This window comes from Brassica oleracea, chromosome C8 (genome assembly GCF_000695525.1).
Source record: "Brassica oleracea var. oleracea cultivar TO1000 chromosome C8, BOL, whole genome shotgun sequence".
Classification (NCBI taxonomy): Eukaryota; Viridiplantae; Streptophyta; class Magnoliopsida; order Brassicales; family Brassicaceae; genus Brassica; species Brassica oleracea.
Genome location: NC_027755.1, coordinates 29,170,047 through 29,182,452, shown reverse-complemented (window position 1 = coordinate 29,182,452; position 12,406 = coordinate 29,170,047). Strand labels below are relative to the sequence as shown.

At 36.1% G+C, this 12,406-nt stretch overlaps 2 protein-coding genes and 1 pseudogene across 2 annotated transcripts; 1 reads left to right on the top strand and 2 right to left on the bottom strand.

Moving 5' to 3' along the window:
• Positions 1-2,711: 2,711 nt before the first annotated feature.
• Positions 2,712-3,703, bottom strand: LOC106311693 (histone H2A variant 1-like). Its single transcript, XM_013748949.1, has 3 exons — positions 3,630-3,703; positions 3,367-3,514; positions 2,712-3,198 (listed from the first exon to the last, which is right to left on the bottom strand). The coding sequence occupies exons 2-3, from the start codon at positions 3,478-3,480 to the stop codon at positions 2,902-2,904; spliced, it is 411 nt and encodes a 136-aa protein (XP_013604403.1). The 5' UTR covers positions 3,481-3,514; positions 3,630-3,703; the 3' UTR covers positions 2,712-2,901.
• An 888-nt stretch (positions 3,704-4,591) lies between these two features.
• On the bottom strand, positions 4,592-7,484 carry LOC106311692 (ABC transporter F family member 4). Its single transcript, XM_013748948.1, has 2 exons — positions 7,322-7,484; positions 4,592-6,987 (listed from the first exon to the last, which is right to left on the bottom strand). Exon 2 carries the CDS (start codon positions 6,976-6,978, stop codon positions 4,822-4,824), a length of 2,157 nt encoding a protein of 718 aa, XP_013604402.1. The 5' UTR covers positions 6,979-6,987; positions 7,322-7,484; the 3' UTR covers positions 4,592-4,821.
• A 3,219-nt stretch (positions 7,485-10,703) lies between these two features.
• LOC106310689 overlaps positions 10,704-12,406 on the top strand; it is a 3,079-nt pseudogene continuing 1,376 nt past the window's right edge.

Sequence of the window (12,406 nt, the reverse complement as noted above, 5' to 3'; positions counted from 1 at the left end):
CCGTCGGAATGTCCGTCAGAATACCGCTGTTTTCTTGTAGTGATGGAGTCAAAAGCAGGGAAAAAGATATTGTAGAGCTGGATTTAGAGAAAAAAATTGCTATATAAACCCATGTGCTCCCTAACAACACAAAACCAAAACAAAAAAAATTAACCAACGTTGGTAGAGAAAAATAAATCACAAATATGAGATCTTCCTCTAGCATGCCTTCAGCCCATCTCATTTACGCTCTAAGCGTTACCATCATGGCGACACTGGTTGCTGCCTATGAACCATATACATATAGCTTGCCACCACTCCCATCATATTCACCATCTCCGAAGGTAGAATACAACACTCCTCCGCTACTGTTATATCCACAATTTTCTACTACCTCCGTACTATTTTCCATCACGAAAGATAGACTACAAATCTCCTCCAATACTATATATCTACAGTTTCTCACCAACACCACCATATTCCTTCCCATCAACAAAGATTAAGTATACGTCTTCTCTAGCACTATATGTTTACGGCTCTTCACCACCATCATACTACTTACTATCCCCCGAAGGTGGATTACAAGTTTCCTCTACCCCTGTACCGTTCCCCACTACTGTCACCTTATTTTTCTTAATGTAAAGTACAATTTTTCATCACCACCTTCATATTACTGAAAACCAGTAATGTGATTCTTAAATAAGTTTTATTTGTTTTTTCTTTTCTTGATACAATATGTACGCAATCAGTTTCAATTTCCTTGTGAATGACGATTAATAATATGGGTACAATACCTTCATGTGGTTTAATTTCATGTATTTTCTATTATTCTGATACCTGCAAAGATTGCTTGTGGTCTATTCGTTGTCTTTTGTAAATTGCGATTATATATGAATTGCTAACTCTTGACATGCTAGCAAGGGATAACTGTGTAATCTACGTAACATGAGTTTTGTATATGGATTGTATACCTAAATTCAAGCATTATATAAAGTTTAATTGTTGGGAGATCAAAATTAATCGACGACATTAATAAACAAAAAAATGCATAAGATCAAGAATAGTTTGGAAAGATTTAGAAGCATGTTTTAGTTGAAAATAATATTGATTTATCATATATTTTCATATTAATTTAGAAAATTTGGTTAAATGTAATGCCAGTTACAAAAAAAAAAAAAAATTGGTTATATGAGTTTTATGTGAACGTATGTGTACTGTAACATTATTTATAAAAGTAATATAATTTCCCACAAACATCTTAGTGTTATTTACTTTTAATACTTTCCCACAAACATGATCCACGTGGTAGACGTGGCGGACATGGTCGGCTTGGCAAAGTCAATTGTGTTAACCATGGATACTAAACCTTTTCATCTTTTGTCTTTTCATCTTTTATGACGCAAGTTCGTGTGTTTTGCTCTACTTGCTTTTAAAAGTATTTCTTATATTTTGTAAAACTGTATGAGTATATGCCATAACCTATATAATATTAAAATTTAGAATTAAAAAATGATCCGAATTTAAAAGTAAAATTAATTTTAAAAATATATATATTAGGATCTAAAACTTTAAAACTTTAGATATGTTTATAAATTTAAGGCCTGTTTCAAAAAAAAAAACTATTAGACATATATAAATGGAGTTATTAACTTTTAAATCTACATCATTAATTCGTTAAATATACAATTATTATATTTTTGAACATAGCCTATAAATAGTTTGATCACAAGTTCAGACTCACACTTATATAAAAATCGGTGAAATCAATTGATCACCTTTACTAATGGAAAAACGAAGTACACTCATGTAACATGGTCAAACAGTAACCCAGATAAGGTCAACAAAAATAATAAAATGAATTGATTCTATCAAGATTGGGAATGAAAGCTCTGATACATGACAAATGTTACAATGTGCATATATATATATAGTGATTAATATAATCTCGTTTCCTAAACATGAAAATAATAAATAATAGATACATATTTAATATTAGATATATTCCTGTGGATCTTTTCCATATCTTTCTGATCATTTGAGTTTTCCAAATATTTCTTGATATTCATGTTTCCACAATATCGATGTGGGCAGAGGCGGTCCTTATATTTTGGGGACTTTAGGTGAAAAAAATATATTTGTAAAGAGATAAAAAAATTGGAGATCCAATTATAATAAATTAAAAAATTGGAAGCCCATTTGTTAATAATTTTTTGTTGAATTTGTTTTAAAAAAAGGGGCCCCTAGGCGATCGTTTGATCTGGCTCCCGTCAGGGCCGCCCCGGATGTGGGCCAATCTTCATGATCTCCAAAAACTAGAATATTAACATCAAATCTTCAATTTGACTCCGAAAAATCATTGACACCAACGTTAAATGTATGTATAGTTGTATACACGTTTTTTTAAAAAAGGTTTTCATTAGTTAACAGAATGTTTAACATAGAAGTACACCTTTTAATCGTCCACCATTCTGAATTGAGATACATTATGTAAATGTGAAAACGTAAGCTTGTGTAAGAGGTTGCTGTCTCCCTCTATACAGTAATTAGACAATGACGAAGGTATCTGATACACACTACATAGATCTTGAAGCTGAACCAGCAATTTTATATGGGCCTATAACATCTTTATTACTTATAGTTTTGATGGATTGTGGTTGGTTTATATGTTGTATCTTAAATCAAAGCGCCTAGACTAACAATCAATTCTCAAATTGGGTTATCTCATCGGTCGCTTAGCAGCAAAGACAACATTTGCTCAAACGAGAAGCCTAAGAGTTCAGATTACACTAATGTACGTACACCTGATGATGTTCAAAAGAGCGCAACACATTGACAGAGAAACTAGGAGAAAGAAAAGCGGTCCAAGACTAAACAAACACAAACATTAACACCATAAGCTACTAACTAGCAGACCACACAACCTCACTCCTTGATGGCCTTGTTGATGAGAGACTTGTGGATGTGAGGAATCACACCTCCTCCAGCAATAGTCCCTTTGATGAGGGTGTCAAGCTCCTCATCTCCTCTGATAGCCAGCTGCAAATGCCTTGGAGTGATCCTCTTCACTTTCAGATCTTTGCTCGCGTTTCCAGCCAACTCAAGAACCTCCGCGGTCAGGTACTCCAGGATCGAAGCCGTGTAAACAGCAGCAGTGGCACCGACCCTTCCGTGCGCTGAAACTCTCGTCTTGAGTTGCCTATGGATACGACCCACCGGAAACTTAAACAATAAAAAAAAAAAGAGAAAAGGTTTCATACATTACAAGACCGATCTATACATAACATACATAAAAGGAAGTCACATAAGATGAGAGAGCAAATGAGAAAAAAGCTTCTGACTTTAGAATCACAAGTCCTTTTACAGTTGACCCATCAATAAAAAGTCAACCTGGATACCAGCACGAGCAGATCGAGTGATGGGTTTCTTCTTGTCCTTGTCTTTGTCCTTGTTACCAGCCATCGTCTTTGTAGCGATGAGACCTTTACCTCCCTTGCCTGCCATGTTCGCTCGCAATTGATACTGCTCACTTCTAGATCTAAAACCAAAACAAGATGATGTGCCAGATCTATAGAGTTCGAAAATATTTAAGAAGACTACACCGAAGAGCAAGAGATCTCAAGAGTTTGGTCGATGAGAGAGATAAAGAGTACCTGAGAGACGATGAGATGGAGAGAGAGTAATAAACGAAATCTGGTAGAAGTGAATGGGATGAGAGTTTTAAAATTGGAAGTTTGGTGGGAGTTTTTAAAATATTTTAAAGTTTCTGGGAGGGAAATTTTTTGACATGGCGGTTAAACTTTTTGGTTGGAGCCTTTTTTTTTTTTTTTTTTGTAGAAGGTTTTCACAGTTTGCTATTATACCCTCTATTTCTTAGCAAACTTTCTAATGCGCTTTATAATTTAAAATTATCCAAAAAATTCCAATGTTAAATAGCTACCAAGAAGCAGAAACCATGATGAACACATGATATAATCAGCAGCAACGGTACGGAATATATGTTTTTGTTGGCTTTTAGTCTTCACTCTCTCATCTGCATGTGCATTTTGTATTGAAAATTATATCTTGAAGAAAGATGGAGTTATGTAACTACTTATATATATATTAAGAATGTTAGATTCTGTAATTCAGTATGGTAAGAGTAAGTTTTAAAAGATTCATGTAGATAAAACTCTGTGATGTTGCTTCATGATGAATAAGTTGTTAGAAGGACCAATATATTTGACTCCAATACATATAAATCCAAATTGGATATCATACCAATATGTTAATCAGCTTTGATGATATCTTCAGGTTACAACTTGAATTACTAATGAGACTACACATTTTAAAATTGTTAAATTACGAAGACCATCTATTTTTACTTCAAAACGTATGAATAAAATCTTGGTACATTTTAATCTAGTTGACTCTGACCATCTAGTTTCCCACCATCAACAACAGACAAACTCAAACACTTAACAGATTACGCTTATTGATTTCTGTAGAGAACAATGACTGTGAAGTGTGAACAATGAACGAATAGAGGCTATTAAGAGAAGATATTAACTTTTAGACAACAAAACTAAGGGAACTCTTGTTGTTTATTATGCTCAATGAAAACACACTCATGAAATTAAAAACGAAAGACATCTTCTCCTTGCTTCCCCCAAAAAACATAATACTACACTCGGCTATGTAACATGGGGAAAACGTATATGGTTGCATGCCATTAGCGTATATATGATAGAAAAACACACACAATGTCTAAAAATAAACTGTAGTCCAAAACTTTCCAAGTCTATGAATATAAAAGGAGCTTTTCAGTTTTACCTTTAGAAGCAAACAACACAAACAAGACCATCATCACTCATCAACCTCTGCTCTGATCTCTCTTTGGAGATCTTCCTTGTACTCTTCAAACGTGCCATCGAAGAAAGACACAGTTCCGTCTTCCACAACCCAAATCTGACTCTTCTCATCATCCTCACAGACACGTGATATGAGTCTAGAGTCGTGACTCACCAGCACAACTCCTCCACTGAACTCCTCTAGCGCATCAGCCAACGCATCTATGCTCTGCATGTCTAAGTGATTCGTAGGCTCGTCGAGAAGCAAAATGTGTGGCTTCGACATGGAGATCGAAGTGAACACAACTCTAGCTTTTTGTCCACCAGACAGTTTCGCAATCGGAGTCAAGTGGTTGTGACTTGGTAGCCCAAACTTTCCTAGCTTAGCACGCACCGCTTCTTGTTTGCTGAATCCCTCTTGGTCAGGATGAAGGCGGAGAAGATACTGAACCGGTGTTTCCCCCATTGTTAACAGGTCAACAAAGTGCTGAGAATATCTCCCAATCCTCAGCTTCTGGCTTCTCCTCACTTCACCTTCGCTCGGAACTAAATCTCCAGCGAGAAGGTTCAAAAGAGTGGACTTTCCAGCTCCATTAGGCCCAACTATAGCAACCCTTGTACCCATATCGATACCAACATCAACATCCGAGAGCCTGAAGTCTGGTCTATTCGGGTAGCAGAAGCTAACCTCAATCAACTGCAGAAGAGGAGGAGTGAGCTCGGTGGGTTCTGGAAAATGAAACTCAACGCTATAATCTCTCCACTTTCTCGGAGCTTCAGGTGCTGGACCATCCTCATCCACCGCCTTACCTTTTCCCTTGCTCTTGGATGCTTCTTTCGCTGCGGTAAACTTGGCCTTGTCCTTGACCTTCTCCTGTTGAGCACGGTTTCCAGATCTCTTAGCTGCTTTCACCTGTTTATCGTAAATCTCAAACTTCTTGTTCATCTCCTTGCGTCTCTGCTCGTATCCGGTTTCGAAACCATCGAAGTTACCACGGTAGAAGTGGAGATTCTGGTCATGCAAGTGTATGATATCCGTGCAGACAGTGTTGAGGAAGTCCCGGTCGTGGGAAACAACAACCAACGTCTTCTTCCAGCGACACAGATACTCCTCTAACCAGAGAACAGCTCTCAGGTCAAGATGGTTTGTAGGTTCATCTAACAACAGAAGAGTAGGCTGCACAAAGAGAGCTCTAGCTAACGATATTCTCATCCTCCACCCACCACTGAATGACTTGGTCGGACGCACTTGCATGTCTTTTGTGAAACCCAACCCAGCGAGAATCTTAGACGCCTGTGATTCAGCCGCATCTGACCCTAAGATCTGTAGCCTCTCATACAACTCAGCAAGCTTTTCTCCAGAATCATCTTCATCGTCACCTTCACAAGACGAATTCTGAAGAGCTGCAGCTTCTTCCCGTAGCTTAACCAACTCCTCATTGGCGGAAACAACTGCTAGCAAAGCGCTCTTGTCATCACCAACCACCTCTTGCTCAACGAGAAGAACATCGATATTCTTCGGAACTGGAATCTTCCTCCACGCTAAAAGCTTCAACAAAGTAGACTTCCCCATTCCATTAGGCCCAACCAGTCCATACCTCTTCCCATGCGATATCTTAACAGAAGCATTCTTCAAAAGCTCCTTACCCCTAGCAGAGACTGAAAAAGACTCAATCGTGATATCCTTGACATTCGCATCAGCCGTGTCTTCCCCTTCAAGCACAGACGTCTTGCTTCCAATAACAACAGTGAAGGCATCATGGTCATCCCTCAAAGCCTCCCTCTTCGCAAGCTCTATAGCCTGAAGAGCCGCTCTCTCTTTCATCTCTCGCTTCTTCTGCTCCTTATCAGTCACGGAGATATCGAGATGCCTCTGTTCGCTCTTCAGCTTCCTCCTCGCTTCCGCCTGTCTCTGCTCCTCATCAGAATCTCCTTCGTCTTCATCGTCAGAAGAAGGAAGGTCCATGTCACCGTAGGGAGAATCCTTCTTAGGAGCAGGCCTGGCTCTGGATGATGAAGAAGAACCTTTCTTGGGTTTATCCTCTTTCTGATCCATGCTTGCAAGCATCGCAGAGACTGAAAGCTTCTCCTTTTTGGGTTCTTTAGATGAATCTTTCCCACTTGGCTTCCCCTTCGTGGGAGGGGCACTCTCGTCTGACTTCTTCTTACCCATCTCAAGCCTCTGCAGTAATTAAAAAAATCATGTAAAAAATTGGACTTTTATTTTTCTTAGCTTTAGTTACAAATCTATCTATCAATCATATTATTATCTAACAAGCTAATTTGCAAAACCTAGAGCTGATTCTGAACATAGCCCTCAAATTAGGGTTTCTACTTAATCCAGATCGAAAAGGATTCAATTACTACTGGGTTTCGTTTACCTAATATCATAACTCTAGAAATCGAAATCTCTATAGGATTATACAAAATCTAGGTTAAGGTTTCTACGAGCTGTGAAATAGAAAATTAAGAGCTACCAATCTTAAATTAATTTTCGCTGAGATTTGGGGACAAACCTGAGAGATGCGAAAGCAGAAATATTGAATATGGGAATTAACGGAACTCGGTGTGGAGGAAATCGATCGAGAGTTTTTTCTTTTTTTTCTTTAGAGAGAGAGAGAGAGAGAGAGAGAGAGAGAACGCGGCGCAGGAGTAATTGAAGATTGATCTTGTGGTATCAAAGATGACGAAGAAGAAGAATCACATTTATATGTAAAATCGAAGAGATTGGGTTTTCGTAACCCTTCGGCCCAAATTCACATAAAACAATCCTTAACCACTATAGCACAAAATTTCAATTGTAAGAAAAATACTGAACCGAACCGAACCGACATATTAAAAGGTCAAAATCTCTGGTTTCGTTGGGTTCAAAACTCGAGTTCTTCGGTTTTAAACATACTACTGTTAATTTAAGACCAAGCTAGAATTGCAATCTTTTGATACGATTTCAATATTTATTGATTTCAATTAAATATCTTTTTCTTTTCAAATATAGATTTTGTAATAATATGTTCTCATAAGCTGAAATGGATTATTCAGTTTCATTCATTTTCAAAGGTTCAAAACTTGTTCACTAAAATCAACAATCATACTCATGACAAACAAGGTTCACAAAGTTATATTATATCAATTTCACATGTTTTACAAGTTTTATACTTGAAGGAAGATAAAACCTCACAACAACCTGCTGAAATGAATATAACATATTTCGGTTTAATAAAAAGATTGGTAACTATCACATACAATTTTGATTTATACTTCTCATCGGTATACCTGAACACATGATGACATATTGCGGATCATGTAATTGGAGGACCGCTTGAAGCTTGAACGGGTGATCCATCTAACACCATGACCTACATTCAATGAATTTAATCATTCAGTTTCACGATTCAAAATTGTGTTCACTGAAATCAACAATTATATTCAAAACTGAAATCAACAATCATATTCACAACAAACAAGGTTTATTTCAATCATTTAGTTTCAGGATTCAAAACTATGTTCATGGAAATAAACAAATCATATTCATAACAACAAGGTTCATTCAGTCATTCAGTTTCACGATTTAAAACTATATTCACTGAAATCAACAACAATAAATAAGGTTCACAACTTTGAGTCAAGATGTATTATATCAATTTCACATGTTTAACAGACTTCATACCTTCTCGCGGAGATGAAGAGGACAGTATGGCCTCACAACAACCCGGAAGAAAATGAATCATTAAGTTCAAGGAAAAGATCTGACAACTATCACAAACAATTTCGATATATATATATATATATATATATATATATATATATATAATCATTCTGATCTTTCATTTTTTCTATTATTCCTAATTATTTCATTAATTATATTTACCATAATAATTCAGCAACATTTATTTTACATGTTAACCAAAATAATTTTAGAAGTTTGAATAAAATTGATTCATGGTAAAAATTTAACCGGTTAATAATTTTTTTTATTTGCTTACAGAATCAGTTAGACATAGACATCTAGGGGGGAAATGTGTATTTCAACCCCAACAATTTTGGTTGTGTTTTTTCATACCCAAATCAAAAAATAAGTGTGAAATTGTATCTAAACTATATATTAATTTGAATTGTATACCTGAACTTTACAACGTAACACAAAAACCTACTTTGACTGACCAAACGTTAGTCGATCGTTAAATATGTCGAAGCCAAAACAACGTCGTTTTTTTGCAACTTATGGGATTGAACTCTGGCAAGAATGTGTCCTCAGCCTACTACAAAGACCACTCGGCTAAAGCTTATTTCAATAATAATTCTCCATTCAAAACCGGAGATCTTGGTCTCCACAAAATCTCCTTCGTCCATCAGCATGTGATTGATGTACTCAAGAACATGACAGCTATCCAGCCATATTGACAGGGAAAATGGTTTCGAATCTCGGGTTCTCTGAAGTTAAGGAAGAAATTGTTGATAAAATCAAGATTGTTTCTGGGTTTGCCGCAAGATTTCAGATCTATAGTCGAATCTGAAACCATAATTGAAGATTTAAAGAAGAGCATACATGGTTCGAAACAGATGGAGAAGAAAAGAGTTTAAACATCTGTATATAATTTACTATTTTGTATTATAAGTACTGATATCTGATTTTTCACAGTGGTTAACGTATGTTTTTTTATGCACATTAATATCCAAAAGCTCATTTATGACAATAATAAGCTATAAGAGACTTTTCCTCGTTAATTCTCTTGAAATCAATGGTTTCTTGACTTAGGTCATCATCGTACTGCTCTTTGTTTTCTGCTTTCAGCTGCAGTATCATATTTTCTTGTGCCAAGCTCTTAGAACAGAGAGCATTTTGGAAGACAGAAGAGAAACTGAAAAAGGATACAGAGAAAAGATGAGCCGTCTACGAGAAAAATATGAGTGCATAGGTGAGAAACAAGATGCAGAAAAGAAATATATACTCGACTTGAATAAAAATTTCAGGCCGAGGCATAAAACTACTTCACAAAGGGGAGGCATACATGCATTCTTTACCAGATATAAGCAGCCAAATCATTCTCGAATAAATTCTAACATTTTTTTCATTGCATCTTCCCCTCATCGGCTCTGAACAGAGAGATTCTAACTTAACAGCCAACCATATATATCACCAGAGTACACTTAAAACACCTCTGGGATTAGGATGCAATATTTGATTCTGCTTTGCTCATGCTGACTTTTCTCTCTTTCATATAATCATTAAAGTCCACATACCACCTTTTAGTTCAATTGATTCATTTTTACAAATATATTCAGTTCATCTCCCAACTTGATCTTTGAAAGGAATCTTGATAACTGTGAATACAATGTCACTCCAGAACAATCACCGCTGTCAATGCAATGTTACCAACCACCCCAAGGGGTTCTTGGTTCTTACAAACAATTAACCATACTATCAAATAAACTTAAGACAGTCAAATTAATTTATTTGTTGTATCTGATACAACCATAAATTGTAACTTTGAGACTTATATTAAAAACCATGTTGACCAAACATAGCTCTTCAGTGGTGTGGCTTTGGTCAACCTATGACTTCTTCTCCTTTCATCATCGCATTGAAATTCAATAGTATGCCAAATATTTCTTTGTATTCTATGCCCAAATCTTTTTAGAAGGACATCATCTTACCGCTAGGGAGCAGAGAAAGATGCCTAAAAATATTATTAAACAAAAGAATATGTAGAAGGTTTCTTCAGGGAGGAGCCATTGACTTCCTTGGCGTGGGGTGCACGAGTTTGGATAAATCAATTGTGATAGGTTGCTTCATTCAAACTATATGATTTTCTCTTCATATAAGAACAGAGAGAGAGAGAGAGAGAGAGAGAGAGAGAGAGAGAGAGAGAGAGAGAGAGAGAGAGAGCAATGCTTTCAACAAAAATATACTAAGAGAAAATTTGAAAATTCTTGACTTCATTGGCATGGAAGCCTCTATTCTGCTCAAGGATATCAACAATATATCTAACTCTATTGGCACTAGAGGTGGAGGCAACGACAACGAAGATGGTTTAGGGGAACATTACCGCGACAAGGTGTCACCCTGCGCAGACTCAGTTGTCCATATGTCAGTTTCCGAAGCCGAGAAGCGACTGAAAAAGCTGGAGAGGGATTATCAACACACCTACAAGAGTTACCTAGAAACCCGAGTAAGCATCTAAAAATATAACGAAATTATGATTACTTGTAATGTTTTTACTAAGCTAAAAAGATTAGTTATACAACATTCTTTTCTTTTTCTGAAACACTAGTTATACAACAAGATAATGAATTTTTTGGACAGTCAAACAGGTATAGCTCCTACATTAAAAGAAGACATTCTAATTATCACAGTGGCCAAGCTGGAAACTGTATCATATACTTCAAGAATCTGCGAGAGAAACTGCAGAATGATCTTGAAAAACTGAATAAAGCAGAAGAAACGCAGAAAAGAACAGACAAGCCTGATTACGTAAGTCCTTATAACCAATAATATCATTTTTGTTTTCTCATTAATGTATAAACAATAGTACTTGAGATAAATAAAAAGAGAAGAATCAGCCTCTATCCTTACATGATCAAACGATAATTTTTCTGTTAACTATGGAAATAGTATTATATATCTGTCATGTCTTTGGGTGCACTATAGTGCAAGCAATTCTTGATGTTGCATGGTTAGCTTGCCCCAAGAAAACAGGATACTACACCAGGTAGGTGAAACACAACAGCAGCAGCAGAAACAACAACCCCGGGAAAATAATGACATGAGTCATAAAAGAATTTATTTCAAACAAAGAAACTGGGAGGTGCACAACCTTTTTTTTTTTTTTTAATATTCTTCGTTCATATCACAAGATTGGCATTTATACTTACTTTGAAATCTTACAAATCATTCAGTTCAGCTACACTCAAAGTATAGTTCCAAAAGGTAGCAGCAGCAAAGGAATACATGATCTGCTGAGGAGCCTTAAAGACACAAAGAAGTTGAGGAACAAAGGTACTGCCAGTGGTGAACTTGTTGACAACCAAACAAGTCAGGACAGTTTAAAAACTTCTATAAAAGTAATCAAAATCGGACCCTTTCCCCATTTATTTCTTACGACTTGTATTTTTTTTTTTAAATTACTACTACTTTCTTTAGAATTTAAATACTAATCAGCTAAATGATCTTTGTTTTTTCAACAGATTCTGACAAAAGTAATAAAAAAGCTCGGAAAAGAAACAGGGAGAGAGACAATGATTGTTAATGGTTACGAGGAAAAGATCAAGCATCTGGAGAAAAAATGTGAATGGATATGCGGGCAATGGGATGAACAAAAGAAGTGTATCGTCGGTAGGGATGTTAACTACAGGGTTAGGGCTCAGCCCTCTTTTGTTTATTATAAGCCCAGCCCTATTTTAACCCAACCCTATTTTGACCCTATTATAATCAAGGGTTAGGGCTGGTACCAGGGTTAACTCATTTAATTGACAAAAATATTTCATTTATTTTTGTTCTTAAATTTTAAAGATAAAACTAGAAAAATTAAGATATCATATGATTCTTTCCTCCAATTTGTTGAGCATCAAAATCAAAAGTTTTCCTCCCAAAATCGCAAAAT

Excerpts from the sequence above, each read along its gene's own strand:
- LOC106311693 (XM_013748949.1), bottom strand. The coding sequence starts at position 3,480 with ATGGCAGGCAAGGGAGGTAAAGGTCTCATCGCTACAAAGACGATGGCT. Across the intron at positions 3,199-3,366 it reads CTGCTCGTGCTGGTATCCAG|TTTCCGGTGGGTCGTATCCA; the intron begins GTTGACTTTTTA and ends TTATTGTTTAAG.
- LOC106311692 (XM_013748948.1), bottom strand. The coding sequence starts at position 6,978 with ATGGGTAAGAAGAAGTCAGACGAGAGTGCCCCTCCCACGAAGGGGAAG.